Source organism: Micromys minutus (genome assembly GCF_963924665.1).
Source record: "Micromys minutus genome assembly, chromosome: 9".
Lineage (NCBI taxonomy): Eukaryota > Metazoa > Chordata > Mammalia > Rodentia > Muridae > Micromys > Micromys minutus.
The window spans coordinates 20,079,093-20,095,590 of record NC_137978.1 but is presented as its reverse complement, the minus strand read 5'-3'; the positions used below and the strand labels follow the sequence as shown (position 1 = coordinate 20,095,590).

Here is a 16,498-nt window from a genome sequence, read left to right as displayed (position 1 = left end):
ATAGGATCTGATTTTTGAACTTCCTCGGTTTCTGTTGTTATGTCTTCCCTTTCATCTGATTTTGTTAGTTTGAATACTGTCTCCATGCCCTCTGTTTAGTTTGGCTTAGGGTTTATCTATCTTGTTGATTTTTTTTTCAAAAAACCCAGATCCCGACAATTTTTTCATACAGATTTTCACAGAGGAGAAGGCATGGTTGCATTTAAGAACAAGCAGTTCTTGTCCATGTGGCTGCAGTATGAAGTAACTTACATGTCTATTGCTGAGTAGGAAGCAGAGAGAATTCCAAACTGGATATGACACTGGAGTACAACCTGTCAACCCCATTCTGCATTGATGTGTGTTTGCAGCCAGGCCCCATGTCTAGACAGTTAGTAACATCAGGAGACAGCACCAGCAGCTAGGGAACCACAGTTAGGGAGCACATGAGTTTGTGAGGAGCAGTTCACACACAGACTCGTACACAGACTCACATACCTTATTATTTCCTGCTTATTTTCCTTTGTTTTCTTATGAAGACAGGTCAAATTCCCTTCTTCCCAGTGGCCCAGAGGTATTTTTCTTATTTTTAATATTTTATTTGATTTTCATTTAGCCAGAGAAAAAGAGAAATGTGGGAGAGAGAGAGAGAGAGAGAGAGAGAGAGAGAGAGAGAGAGAGAGAGAGAGAGATCTCCACTAGGTCATTTTGTGCTTGCTAACAGCATGGTTGTAGAGCACTGGAAGAGTTAGGACAAAATCACATTCTCTTTACACTGACATTTAATTCTCGAGTGTCTCACAGTAATGTGAGACTCTGCCTTCTCCATATTGTCCGATTGTGTTTATTATGGCTCATAATTCATATATTTTGAACTATAATGTAAAAAATTCTGTATATATGAATTCTTGCTTTCTCATTAAAGAGATATATGATGTGTTTGAATACTAGATGATAAATACATTTTTGTTTTTATCTTGTGACTTTTATAGTTTAATTCCATAACACCCTTTCTACGTGGTCTCTTGGCCACCAGTCTCCCACTACTCACAGTGGATAGTGTTGTCATTTCCTTTGCTGAAATTTCTGATTTAGTAAGAGAAAACAGCATTGTCTGTATGGATTTTTCCAGTTTATCTGTGTTCATCGTATTTCTTATAGGCACTGTGCAGCTCCTTGTTCTCTTCATTCTCAAGGGTTAAACGTTATTTTGTAGTCTGTGCATACTGAAAGTCAGTAGAAGATAGACTTTGCACGTGTGTGTGTGTGTGTGTGTGTGTGTGTGTGTGTGTGTGTGTGTTTATGTGGTGCAGGGTTTATAAAGTCAATTCAGTAGATTCTTGCCTTAAACATCTAAGGAGCAGAGCTTATTTTCTCTATATTAATTTCCTTAGCCTTGAATAGATATTTACATGTTTCTTTATTTTAAATCTCTTCATGTATTTGAAGGTATAGATAAGAGAAATTCCACTTGAAACATACTCTCCATAACATATAACATGGGATATATTTTGTTGATATATGTTTCTCTGTATGACAGGTGTTTTAGCCAACTAAAGGAAGGAGTCTCAAATAGTGTTTCTATAATTATTTTTCTGTCAACATAGTATATCCAAATAATTTGTAGTTATCATATGGTTCATGTCACACAAGGTTTTCTACCACAGGGATCTGAATGTCTGGACCCCAGAGGTATTGCTCTCCTGGGTCCTGAGCATCTTAGCTCCTTGACTAGGTCATTTGTCTTCCCAGTTTACCCGGGTCCACCTGGGCGTTTGCAAGGACTGGATTTCCCTGTGTTGTTGTCCTTTCTTCTGACGGCGGTGCCTCACTGCCCTTCATGTCATCTCCAAAGTCTCATGGTGGTTTGAAACTTTATTAGACCTTTTGGTATCTTTTATTGTTTAACTATACTTAAAGGTTTTTATTGTGTAAAATGAAATCTTAATTTACCCTTTATTTAAAAGTATCTGATGACTATAGTTCGGACTACTGCTTATCAGTTCATGGAACTGAAATTTTAACTTAATTTCAATAAGAAGGTGGTTCTATGACAATATATCCAGAATTTTTATTTCTATCAAGCTATAAAAGAAAATTGATAAGTATTTTGCCTTTGAAAGCCACAGTAGTTCTGTCGATACTTTCTAGGTGTATGTGATAAATATTAAGTACTTTATATATTATCTCATTTATTAATAAGTTTGCCGGCAATAAAAATAATAGATGAAAATAGGAAGCCAATATGTACTCTTAGGTGAACACAATTATTTAACTGAGGTTACCTGTGTTCATGCTTCTCTATTTATTGCTTGCTTTGCACAGAAAAGAATTGCAGGAGCTGCAGAATCTGTACAAGCAGAACAGCGCACATACAGCCCAGCAGGCAGACCTGATCCAGCAGCTCCAGCTTCTCAACATGGACACACAGAAAGTACTGCAGAACCAGGAGGATGCTCACACGGCTGAAAGTATATCATACCAAAAAGTATGGTGCTATTGTGTTGTAAAGATGTGAAGTATTTCAAGCTTTTAGACATTTTGTATTATTTCTCTTTTTATATGGTTTAACTTGTTAATATTCAAGTTTTTTTGAGCTTTCTATGGTAAGATTTAAAAAGCTGAACATACAGATATAAAAGCAACTTGTAAAAAGAAATAAAAGGGAACTTTTATGTCTTCTGTGAAACATTTAGGTACAATAGTGCTTGTATTATAAGAAATAATTGGATCAAGTGTGATCTTGATGTGTGACCTAAGGCTCATGAAATCTGCATCATTTTGTTGGCGAATGTGCACACACACTAAGGCAGCGCTGATGCTGTCTTTACTGTCCTCCGTTTTCAAGGATTTCCCTCTCTTTCTGAGTTCCTTCTCCGCAATCACTGTACTCCAGTTGATTCAGGGGCCCACAGCTAGGCTGACATGTCTCTTTTGTTATGCCAGTGACCTCAGCACCACATTCTGCTATTAATCTGAAGAAGAGCCTGTATCGAGCTCTGTCTATAGTTTATTCGGTGCACTAAGTTGTTTATATAGATAGCATCATGAGAGTAATGTTCCTCTCTAATAGCTGAGACTGGACAAGGTTAGAGGAGGTTGAAGATGGTTTTATGTTTTCACACCCCATAGTTCTGAGGGCAACAAGTGGTAGGTGGAGTCTGGATGTTCTTTTCCCAGTGCAATAGCTGCTGCTGTGTGCAGGTCAGCCAGGCTGATGGGTGCAAGTATCTCGTCAGCCTCAGAGCTGCATTTGTTAAGAGGCCTCTATCTGCTTATTGGGAGCCAGTGCTGGTCTTGGGAGCTTTTCCTGGGCACAGCAGGTTCCTAGTTACTCTAGAGACCTGTGAGTTTGTATTCCTAGTGATAGCAGATGTCCAAGTTCAGTGCTATCCTACAATGCATTAAGGAGTGTCAGCAATCAGAGACTTGATTTGGGCATTGGACATGAGGACCAGGGGAAGCAGGCATTCTTTTTGCTGCTTTCAGCACTCTCAGACCCTCTTCAGTAAACTCACTCGGGGGAAGGGGGAAGCTGGGACAATCCAGGGCTCTACCAAACCAGGGCTCAGAGTTCTAAATCCTGCTTGGAAGCAACCCACACATGCCAGGGTGTTGCTTCAGAGGTTGAACAGTCTCTAGCCATAGGCTAACAGCTCTCAGCCTTCACAATAATGCACAGGCAGTGGGACATAGTTCTTGTCAGAGAGAATAGAACCATTGCTATCACAGTGTGAGTTCATGCTTTTCTTAGTTACAAATTTTTATTGTTTAAATTTTTTATACAGTATATTTTGATCATTTTTCCTCTTCACCCCCTAAATTACTCCACATCCATTCTACCCCTTTACCCAACCAAGTCGTCTATTTTCTCCCTCTTCCAAAAAAAAAAAAAAAAAAAAAAAAAAAAAAAAAAAAAAAGGAAAAGAAAGAAAGAAAAGAAAACTATAAACAAAAAAATCTCTTAAAAAAAGACATGGAGTTCATTTTGTGTGGGTCACCTACTCCTGACCTTGAGACCTACCTTGGGGTGCTTGTCCCTTCAGTGGAGAAAACTGATCTTCACTTTTCCAGCCGGTATCAATTATAAGGACCTCATTGGTTAGGGGTGGGACAGGAGTTTTCTCTAGAAGAATGTGTGCAGGTCTTGTGAATGCATCACTGTCTCTGGCACTGTTGCGTGTGTAGGATGCTGTTTCCTGAGAGCTGCCCACTCCCTCTGCTCTTACACTCTTTCTTCCAGGTGTTCCAAGATCTTTAGTTTTATATATATTGTCTATTTCTAAGCCCCTGTTTGATTATTATCTACTGCCAGAAGCTTCTCTGATCAGGGTTGAGTGATACAATGATCTATAGGCACAACAATATGTCATTAGTAGCTGTTTCATTATTAGTGGTAGAAGAGAAGAATGGATTGTTCCTCCAGCACTTGACATCTCTGGTCTCAGGTTCTTGACTTCATTAACAGTGTCAACTTAGGGTATATCTCATGAAGTGGGCTTTAAATCATATATATATATATATATATATATATATATATATATATATATATATATATATACACACACACACACATACACACACACATATATACACATATATATACATACATACACACACACACAAGTAAATTAGTAAATAGTTAGTGGTTGGTTACTGCTGTGCCCTTCGTGCCACTACTGCTCCAGTGTACGGTGTAGGTAGGTTGCTGTCCTGGGTCGTAGGATTTGTAGTGGGTGAGATTGATGCTTTTTCCTTAGATAGTGTTCATTGTACCTTGCAGCACTCTGAACACTCGTCAGTCATGGTGAAGCTTTGAGTTAGGCACAAGCTTGACTTTTCTAAGAATAATGACCTAGATATTTGTTCTCTTCAGCAGTAGGGCCTCACTGTTAGGCTGTGGAGGGTAAATGCCAACAATAGCAACTGTGTGTAATACTCAGGGCTGTGTGCTGTGTGATCCTCAGTGCTGTGTGCTGTGTGATCCTCAGTGCTGTGTGCTGTGTAATCCTCAGTGCTGTGTGCTGTGTAATCCTCAGTGCTGTGTGCTGTGTAATCCTCGGTTCTGTGTGCTGTGTGATCCTCAGTGCTGTGTGCTGTGTAATCCTCAGTGCTGTGTGCTGTGTGATCCTCAGTGCTGTGTGCTGTGTAATCCTCAGTGCTGTGTGCTTTGTAATCCTCAGTGCTGTTTGCTGTGTAATCCTCAGTGCTGTTTGCTGTGTGATCCTCAGTGCTGTGTGCTGTGTAATCCTCAGTGCTGTGTGCTGTGTGATCCTCAGTTCTGTGTGCTGTGTAATCCTCAGTGCTGTGTGCTTTGTAATCCTCAGTTCTGTGTGCTGTGTAATCCTCAGTGCTGTGTGCTGTGTAATCCTCAGTGCTGTGTGCTGTGTAATCCTCAGTGCTGTGTGCTGTGTGATCCTCAGTGCTGTGTGCTGGGAGGTGGCTATGGAACCCCTTTACTGATGATTTTACTAGGTGCATACAATGTATAGTTAGGGCATTCTCTCCCCATTATATGGTAAATCCATTCAACTTGCGTTTATGTATTTTAGAAAGATGAATTCGGTTTTCATATGGATTTTCAAGAGACCTTCATGATTTGTTATCCTTCAGCTATTTCTTTCTCCACCTTCCCCCCTAGTCCACTCTTCACTCATTCCTCCATTTATAGTCCCCACATTGTCCATTTGTAACACTATGTTCTGTTTCCCTTTGGACAAACCTCATCTACTGCCTTGCCCTGTCTGTTCTACGCTACCTAATCTCTGTCAGTTTTCAAAATGAAGCCATGTGTCTAAGGTTAAAGGTAATCATCCACACATGAGAGAAAGAATGCAGTGACTTTTACTCTGGGTCTGGGCTAACTCCCTCAGCTGTAGCTCCATTATTTACTTAAAAATTCTATATTTTTCTTAAGAGCTAAATAATATTCCATCATATAAATATACCATGCTTCCAATTTCCTTTTATTAGTTGATGGAGTTTGAGACTGTTTTCAGTTTCTGATTATTAGGAACAAAGAGAGCAGCAGTGAACTTGGATGAGCAAGCTCATCTGTAATAGGGTACAGTCTTTAAGGTGTGTGCTCAGAGTGGTATGGGTGGATTTAAGGTAGACCTCGTCCCAGCTTCCTGAGGAGCTACCTCACTTACTTTCAAGTGACTGCATAGGTTCTCACTCCTTTCAGAAATGAATTAAGTGCTTCCCCTTTTCCTGCTCCCTTGCCAGCATCTGCTGTCACTGGCATTGAGGTTATGGACTCAACCTTTGCTTTTCTGTTTGTCCATGGTCTTTAGCTGTCCTGCAACTACCATCTTAGTTCCCACTGTCCTTCCTTTTCCCATTGAAGAATGTTCTTTTTTTACTCTGGTTCTTTTATATCATCATGATGCAGCACAGAGAAAAACTGCTAAACTGTTTTATCCCAAAATTCAAAAAGTGGTTGACCATGTATTTCTTTTTATTCCAAAACCATACGAAAATATTTAGTCTCGCTCAGGTTTTTGGACCATTTAGCAGAAATAAAGAAACATGTTGTAACAACAACAACAAAAGCTCTTCTAAAATGAGCTGAAAGGAATTTTGATTGCTAGCAGAGGAAACTGTTAACTAACTCCTAATGCCAGGGCCAGCATAGAATAATGAATTTATAATTGTAACTAATTTACTCAGTTGTGAATAACTTTGGGTATTTACCTGTGTACAGAGAGTAACATTAGCACTCTTTCATGGAGCTGAAATATTTGAACTTCTTGCAAGTTCTATGGAAATAAACACTCTATTGCCCTGATGCTTCATCATCAAAATGCACATTAGAAATAAAGATAGACTTACACAGTTTCCTGCAGTTTGCTGGTGGACTGGTGCCTAGAATTCATGTGACCAGAGAGCTCTCTCTTCACCCTCTATTCTTTTTTATTTACTTTTTTATTATTGAAATTAGATGCTTCTCTCACATATACCTGACCACAGCTTCCTTTCTCTCCACTCCTGCCAGCTCCTCTATTACCAAGAAGTATTCCCGTTTCCCTTCAGAAAAAGCAGTCCGCCATGACATGGCAGTCTAATAGAAAACAAGATACAATGAGACAAGGCAGAATTCCTCATAGAGAGGCTAGACAAGGCAACTCAGTAGGAGAAAAAAAGGGCCCCAAAAGTAGGCAAAAGAGTCAGAGACATCTGCTGCTGGAGGAAGCCTCTCTGATGATGACTGGAAGAGGCACTGATCTATGAGTATAGCAGGATATCATTAGGAATCATATTATTGATCTATTTAACCTATTGTGTTTAGTTCTACCCCAAGTCTCTGGGATGGTCAGTCTCTGGTCTCTGACCATCCAGGCGGTGTCAGATGGGACAAGTGGTTGGTTGAGGGTTTCATGGCTGAGTTGGTGTCCAGCTTTCTTTTCTGGTACCCTTCACAGTACCTTCTCATGCCTAAGAGTCTAGAATGCAGGGATGAGAGCACCAGCTCAACCTCTCTACTTTCAAATGAGATGTTGTCCTCTGCAATGGGATCTCACTGTATGTTTTCAGATAGTGCATCTCTGTCTTAGCAGCAGCCTGGGTTCTTTAGTGATCTCCACTGAACTCCCTCAGCCAGCAACTCAACCAAATATAACCCTGTCCTCCCACTGGAAGCCTAGCCTGGCTATAAAAGACGGCCAGTTCAGACCCTGTTTCCTCTGTTACTAGTGGTTCTCAGTAAGGTCACCCACATAGATCTGAGTTTCCATGGCACCAGGTTTCTATGCTGCCTCCCAATGCTCCCTGCAAGTCTACCTGTCTCCATTCCTCCTGCTCCCATCCCCACATGTCCCCAGTCTACCCACAAAATCTATTGCATTTTATCTTCACAGGGAGATCCATGTGGCCCACAACCCTCGGTCTTCCTCTTCATCTAGCCTCTCTAAGTTCCTGGATTTTTAACTTGATTATCATTTACTTAATGCTAATATTCACTTATTAGTGAACATACACCATACTTGTCTTTCTCTGTTTAGGCTACCCCAGAATAAGCTCTTCCTCATTGTATTCATTTGCCTGCACCTTTCGTGATGTCATTTTTTAAATAACTGAGTAATGCTCCATTTTGTAAATGTGCCACATTTTCTTCATTCATTCTTTAGTTAAATTATTCAACCTGGGTTATTTCCAGTTTCTTGTGTATGTTACTGAGTACTGTTCCTGCTAGGAGTGAACAAGTCCAGTCACAATCAAGCAAGAGCAATTAAGCAAGGGGTGTGTATGTGGAATAATAGCCAAGGAATGAATTTTCCCAGTTCCTAGAAGCATGCTGGTCTAGATCTTTTCTTCCAGGTTGTTTTGTTTGTTTGTTCTCATTGCTTCGAAGTAGAATTCAGCATAATACACAGTTTGCTCCTCTGTCTTGAGTTATCCACCCAGTCAGACCAGCTACAAACGGGGAAACTTCTGAACAGGAGAGCAGCTGAGCAACCTTAATGAGAAAAGCAGATAGGTACTTTTGCTCTTCTGTTTGATGAAGCAAGAATGTGAGGCCAGAAGAGCTTAAAACAGAGGGCTTTTTACTGGGCAGTTAGACCCAGAGCCCTGTGTGTATGAAGGAGGGGCTCAAGAGGTGACACTGGAGAGTAAGGTATATGCTCCTCACTTCCAGTAACTCCAGCCTTCTCCCTGCAGCTGGGCTCCTACACAGTCATGAGACCATCTGTATCATAGGGGTTACTGGACCAGCACTGACCCTCTGATTGTCCCTTCGAGCTCTCAGTATTTGTACTTCCTTCCTAGAGTGTCTGATGATGTAGTTGTGACAAGCTTGTTGACATATACCCATGCATAAAGGCAGTGGCAAAGGAAAGCATGAAGCTGTACATTGAAATTCTTTATTAATAGTTATTTTACAAGAAAATTGTCTAACTTATGCTTTAAACTGATATAAATTAGTTAAGTATCTATAGTAATAGATACAGACCCCAAATCTTTTGATTAATTGTATTTTAGAAAATTTCAGGAGTCATATTTTCACAAAAATTTGTTTTAGGAAACTTAAGAAAAGTGGATGTTTTCTTAAAATTTTAAGCTTTAGAGTTTAATTATAGTATATATACAGAAATGTATAGTAATATTCACCATATAGATGAATAAAAACTTACATTCTTGTGAATTTTTGTCTGTCTTCAGAAGTGGACATTAATTTATACTAAATAAAAATAGTTAATCTTGGGGAATTCCCAGTGAAACATGCAGTATGCTTCTGTGTCCTTTTCTAACAAATTACAGACATTTTCACATTACTGCAATTGTTAGAGTGATTTTAAAAGGGGCCATTCTAGTAGAATTGTCATTGCTTATTTAAGATAATCCAGTTTTTTTACAGGAAGCTTTTTAATTGAGTATTTATAGCTTACAACCTTTCCTTTTATACTTAACACTTTTACGAGCTATCCCGGCCAATAACATATATACCTTTTGAATGTCAGATGTAGTTTTATGTTGATACCTAACTATATCACCTATACATTTTGTCTGCTTGTTAGCTATTAACATAGCCTAAGGGCAGGTATATGTTCATATATAGTTCATATGTATGTAAATGTATATGCACATACATTCTTGATTATATTATTTTTTTGTTTTTTTCAACAGCTTTATAATGAATTACATATTTGTTTTGAAACTACAAAATCAAATGAAGCTATGCTCCAGCAAAGTGTTGTTAATCTTCAGGACCAACTGTTTCAAAAAGAACAAGAAAATGTAAAATTAAAAGAAAAACTTCAGGAATCACAAGGGACTCCCTGTTTATCACCACACGAGAGTGATTCACACCACTCATCAAAGGCAAGAGATTTCCTAAAACGTTACTCGTTAATATTTTATGTTTTATTTGTGAACATGAATGCTGTAGATGGTACATATTAAAAAGGGAATGCATGCAGAAATACAGAAGATATTAAATATAGATGTCTTGTGTGTGTGTATGTTTGAGTGATGCATTTATGTATCAGTGCTTATATGTCTGGAAACCCGAGGTTGACGTTAGCTGTCATCTGTCAGTCTCTACCTTGCTTCTAGAGGCAGATAGTCAGCTAATGCTGTTTACCAGGATGGCCTGGACCAGCCCCTGTGCTCTGCCTGTCTCTGCTGTCCCAGCAGTGTGGTCACAGATATACACCATGGTGCCTGGTTTTTCTTTGTGTTTTAGGGATCAGAAGTCAGATTTCCATGCTTCTGTGGCAAGCATTTTACTCATGTTTTGGGTTAGTGTTGGACCTGAACTGAAATAACCCTTTTGATCTGAGTTGCTTCTATCAGGGTATTTTTTTTACAAAGAGAGGAGAAACTAAGACAGCAAGTCCTCGCTCAACTCCCACAGCTAACCCTCAGTAACTATGGGCTTGACGATCACTAACTTCACTATTTTCAAATAAACTGCACCTGTCCTGAACATGTATAGGTTATTATTTGCTTATAATTATTCCTTAAACAAAACAATGTAATATTTCTTTATGTAGTATTTATTACATTAGGTATAATATACAGAAATAATTTAAAACGTATAAGAAAACAAGCAAAGGTTTTATGCAAATATTTAGATTTGCTTTAAAATTATGAACTTGAGCATTTGTAGACTTAAAGGGGATTAATGTCTAATGCCCTATAGATATCCAAGGGTCTGTCTCATAAATGTCTATCATAATGTATGTTATATTATACTTGATTCATATTAGTGGTAGCCTTTTCCTGAGCTTATATTGGCTTGGGATTTGAACAGGTTCTTTGATTACTACGTATTTGTTGTGCTATGTGAATGCCTGAGCAGCAAACACAGGGGCCTAGGATGGCACATGCAATGGTAGACACAAGACTGTGGGTTCAGTTCAGGAGGGAACATGTCTTTAAATTTCCATTGCTGTTTATATATTGTTTGCTAAGTCCTAAAGATAGCTCTGCAAGCAGAGTGTGAGCAGACAGCCTGCTGGAGCCAGGTTTTATCTTGGTTCCTCCTTTGGCAGGCCTCTGCCCTCAGTCTTTTCTTGCCTGAACTTCCTCCCAGACATAATCTCCCACCTGCAGTTTTCCACAGTTTCTTAGCCATTCCTGGGTCACATTCATGCCTGAAAAGGAAGCTGCCTGACAGGAACAAACTTTGTAAATCTTTAAGCCAAGTTTCTTGTAAATAAATACTGAAATTAATAGAATTTTTGTCATAGTCTTTATGGTATGTCTTTTAGATAATCTTCAAGATGACATCACACTTAGTGTCTTTATAAAGTTTTATTTAATTCAGCATAATTAATGTGGACTGCTGTTAGCAGTCACATTGCCAAAGAAAGCTGGGTTGATCTTCTCTAGCAGCCATCAGCTGACAGCGTCTAAGCTCGGAATGGGACTTGGGAGCTCACCATCCATCCCTGCTGGAGTCTTAGCTAGGTTGATCTGTGCAGGTCTTGTGCATGTCACCATGGCTGCTTTGAGTTTGTGTGCAATTGTCTTGTCATGTCCAGAATGTATCATTTCATAGCTCTCATGACACCCCCTGACTCAGATGGCCTCTCTGCCCACTGTGATTCTATATTCCCTAAGTCTTGGGACAGAGAAGGCTGGCATTCAAGGGCACGGATGCCCATACTGTGACCAGCTGCAAGTCTCTGTATTAGCCCTATTTACTGTAACATTAACAAAACAAACAAATGAACAACAACAAAACCCTTGTATCTCCTGTGAGAACAGCACAGATCTATTGGTATATACAAGTAAGTATTTATCAATGTAGCAATATGAGCATTTACAAAAACATTAGCTTCCTTTTGGGATCTTTGACCTCCTCAGACATAGGCTTTTGGCTACATTTACTGTTCCCAACACAAAACACTTCCTATGAAAAAAACCTCAGATCTACCTTCATGACTGCCATGCTGATGTACCAGTCTTGCCTTGTAGACTGGAACTGTAGCATGCAGGTCAAAGCTTGCTAAGACTAGTGATGGCTTTTCTCCCCCTAGCAGCCTACATGGCAGACAGTTTCCAGCACCACGACTGCTGTACAGCCTGGTCAGATTGAGATTGGTTTTCCATGCCCTGCAACCAAAGGCTGTGGTATTTTTAGTGAGAGGGTCTTACCATCTAGTTTTGATGGGAAGCCAAGAACAATGAATTTTGGTTCTTTTTGTGGTCTGTCTGACCAATAGTAAATCTTGGGTCAGTCTCCTGTATCTGGCATTGAGACTTTGATTTAATAATAAATGTCTTATGAAGACAGCATTTTCAACCCATGAAGAGTGACTATTTAAACTCCATTTTCTTAATGATATTTTAAAATTAGCTTACAAACCAGTGCTTTTCCATAAGGTTTATAAATGCATCTTTTGAGTTGCTTAGTCCAGCCTTATACCCCCTCCCCCACCCAACTGAGGTCATCTCTGCTTAACCCTTTAATGCTCAGCATTCCCTGCCTCCTGTGTCCTTAATGACACTTGTGCTCTACTATCTCTCTAATTAAATTTTATTGGGATTGCAAGACCAAGGTTCCCAAGAATCATTGTCATATACCCTTTATTTTGGTTAACAGTGCCCCAGCCCCCACATTTCTGCATCCTCGGCCCCTCAATTATTGAACCATTCTGTCCTCAGTATTTCCCCTGCTACTTTCATTTTAATTATAATGTACAGTCTCCCCTCACTAAATGCATTCTCCCAGTGGCCAGTTCTTAGTTTTGTACTTTCACATGAACTCCAAGTTCAACACATGAAACAGAAGATTTAAAGCTGGGTTCAATGTTGGTGAGAGAATATGTGGTCGTTTGTCTTGTAGCTCTAGGAGATTTTACTCAGCGTACTTTTTTCTAACTATCTATTTACCTGCAGATGCAATGATTTTACTTTCACAGCTGAGTAGTATTCCATCATATATATTTACCACAGTATTCATTTATCAGTTGATGGGCATTCAGTTGATCCTGTTTCCTAGGTAATATAAATAGAATATCCGGGAAAACAGATGCAAGTGTCCCTTGATGAGGACGTAAAGTCCTTTTGGTACATGTCTAGGAATGCTCTAATTGGGTCAGATGTTATCTCTTTCCATTTTTTTTTTTTTTTTTTTTTTTTTTTTTTTTTGGAACTGTCAGACTAAATTAGAAAGTGGCTATCCCAGGACTCCCAGCTGCAATATATAAGGTTCTCTTACTGTAGGGTTAAGGGGGGTTCCGGGTCCCTCCAACACTGGGGAGGCAGGACAGCGGAAATTGACCATGCTTACCCCATGCTGTCATGGAGCAGGTGTCAGGCTGCAGAGAAGTGTGTGGGACCCGCTCCAGGGATGAAGAAGCACAGTCTGAGGGGCAGGGTCCCGTGCCTGAGGCCAGGGCCATTTGGTTCTCAGGCTCTTGGGCATCCAGTGTCCACTGGATGCTGCAGAAGAGCTGAGAACGGAGTGGGGGCCAGCAGGATGCAGCCTGGGGCCGAGGGAAAGGGGAGCTCCAGCACATCCCATGGGCTTCACTGCTTGCTGCTTGGGTTTAGTTTGGCTTGCGCTTGGCTTTGTGACGGCTGCACAAGCATCTGGGAGTGCAAAGAGGCCTGCAGGAGATCAGAAGGTGGTATAGTTACACAGTGAAGTACTACTCAGCTACTACGAAATTCCTGGACAAATGGATGGAACTGGAGAATATCGTCCTGAGTGAGGTAACCCAGGCACAAAAGATCACAAATGGTATTCAGTCACTAATAATGATACTAGCCCCAGAAAGCTCCTAATACCCAAGAAACAGCTCCCAGACTTTATGAAGCTCAAAAAAGACGGAAGGCCAAAATGTGGAAGCCTCAGTCCTTCTTAGAAAAGGAAGAAAAAGAAAAAAATATCGTGTATTCATCATATATTATTATGTAATAAATTTTGTGAGCTATAATAATATTTTATAAAATAAATAAATTTATAAAAGAAGGCAGCTCTGTAGGCAAAGGCCTTCTTCATGGCTCCCCACTGCAGATCCTGATGAGAAGAGGCAGTCCATGGTTTTAAGGCATTTATTGTCATGGCAGAAAGTGGATGAGTAAAACCATAACTCCCTTCTCAGGATGGGAATGAGATTAAATACCTTTAGCAGGGAGGGGTGTCTAGTTATTGGCTAAGCCTCCAGGCCTTTAGGTACCTCATTAAAACGAAGCTCTGTCTTGAGCCTAGGTGACCTGTGGTCATGTCCTCTACCTGTGGGGGTTTGGGGCATTGCCCGTATGTGACTGATGACCACAGATCTATGAATGGCTGTGGCTAGTGACAGGTGCCTGGTTTCCCAGCAGTCAGACAAAATGCCTACTATCCCTTCAGGGTAACCAGGGTTTCTAGCCATAGCTCAAGCAGGAACCAGGCTGCCTGTCATGGTCCCACAGCCTTTGTTCACATTTATGCTAGCATTTGCTCTCATTTGTTTTACCAATGATTTAAGTGACAGAGAATCTCAAAGTAGTTTCATTTTAACCTGCATTTTGCTAATAATAGCAAAGGATGTTGAATACATTTTTAAGTATTTAGTAGTCCTTTATAGCTTCTCCTCCTCTTCTCTTCTCTTCTCTTCATTTCTCTCCCCCACTCCTTTCTTCCTCTTATCTTTCTTCTTTTCTTCTCGTATATTGTAGACACTAATCTCCTGTGAGATTTATAGCTGCTAAAGGTTTTCTCCCATCCTATGGGCTGCCTCTTCATTTGATATTCTGTTTGCTTGGGCACACAAGTGAGTTCCTAAGAACCCACTGGTCACGTGTCTGTCCTATTTCCTTGTCTGCCGGTGTCCTGCTCAGAAAGCCCACCCCCGGGTCTCTTAAGTGGGAACATTCTCCCCACTTCCTCGACGATTGCAGATGTCTTGTGTTGAGGTCCTCCTTCATTTGGATTTGAGTTTTATTTATATGGAGGGCAAGTGGTAGTTTTGTTTGAATTGTTAAAATAAGGCTTTTTGGCACCATTTGTTGAAGATGTTGTCTTCTAATTGTAATGTGAATCTTTTTCTTTTGGCTAATTTAATTTTGAAATTTTAAAGCTTGATTAAATTTCCAGTGATATAGACTAGGGTCTTCTGGGAAGAGAAGTCCGTAGGGCATGTTCTTGATTAATGACAGATGGAAGAGGGCCCAGCCTACTTGGTACTGAGCAGGTGGTTCTCAGTTTTACAGAAAAGCAGGCTGATCACGTGTGGGAGGAAGAGCTGTTCTCCATGCTCTGCTTCTAGGTTCCTGTCTTCAGTTCCTGCCTTGGCTGCCCTTTGTGGTGGACTGTGAGCTGCACAATGAAATGAGTCCTTTGTTTCCCAAGTTACTTTGATCATGATATAAATCTTTTCCTCTGCAAGGTGCTTTTGGTCATAACAGTTACCACAACAATAGATAGAAATGACTGATCCTGCTGTGAACTTTACTCTCAGCACTGTGTTCCCTGTGTGTTCCACAGAACTCACCGCTGCATCCCCGTGTTCCACAGATGCCAGCGCTGTGTCCCCGTGTTCCACAGATGCCAACTGTGTCCCCGTGTTCCACAAAACTCAGCGCTGCATCCCCATGTTCCACAGATGCCAGTGCTGTGTCCCTGTGTTCCACACATGCCAGCGCTGTGTCCCTGTGTTCCACACATGCCAGCGCTGTGTCCCTGTGTTTTACAGATGCCAGTGCTGTGTCCCTATGTTCCACAGAAGCCAGCGCTGTGTCCCTGTGTTCCACAGATGCCAGCGCTGTGTCCCTGTGTTTTACAGATGCCAGCGCTGTGTCCCTGTGTTTTACAGATGCCAGCGCTGTGTCCCTGTGTTTTACAGATGCCCTTGTGTTGTGCTTTTGTTTTCAGGCCTAGGGATTTTGTTTTATTTTCTTCTTGTGTTTTTTGGGAATCCATTAATCATTCAGTAGTTTATCATTTAGTGTGCGTGAGTTTGTGTTCCTCTTGTATATTTATTCATTTGTGGTTCAATAGAATAATAGGTACTTGTTGAGGTTTGTTGTCTGCCCTAATGATGTGACTAATTTTAGAGAAGTTTCTATAGAGTGCCGAGAAGAATGTGTGTTATTTAGTTTTGGTTGTAATGTTCTTTATATGTCTGCCCAGTTCATTTAATTTATTTTTGACAGATAAATCCACAGTTGCTTTGTATAATTTTTGTCTGGATAAACTGTCTATTCTTGTGATACATTTTGGTGAAGGTTTTTTGTTGTTGTTTGTTTGTTTGTTTTGGTCATACATCTGCTTGTTTCTTAGCTGTGTTTGCTTGGAATACCATTCGGCATCCTTTTGCCCTCAGTGTCTGTCATTGATGTTGAGGAGTATTTATCAAAGACATCAAAATGATGCCTCTTGTTTTCCAATTCAGTCTAGTTGCCTAAGTATTAGGGGATTGAGGAGATGTTTATTCCTAGTATATTATTGATGTATGGTGTATTAATTCTTGTCATTTTGATGATTTTTGTGATGTCTTCTTAAACCTATAAGTTCCTGAGGAGTTTGTCTCTTCAATCTTAAGCACTCCTTCGAGTATCTTCTGTGTGGCTCTTTTCA

The 16,498-nt window shown here is 40.3% G+C and overlaps 1 protein-coding gene across 1 annotated transcript in view; it reads left to right on the top strand.

The window, feature by feature from the left end:
• CNTLN (centlein) overlaps positions 1–16,498 on the top strand; it is a gene marked incomplete at its 5' end in the record, with an annotated part of 250,033 nt that overhangs the window by 81,035 nt on the left and 152,500 nt on the right. Inside the window, 2 exons of the mRNA XM_080921559.1 lie at positions 2,305–2,467; positions 9,607–9,801. Coding sequence (XP_080777685.1) covers positions 2,305–2,467; positions 9,607–9,801 — 358 coding nt within the window. The remainder of the gene's footprint in view (positions 1–2,304; positions 2,468–9,606; positions 9,802–16,498) is intronic.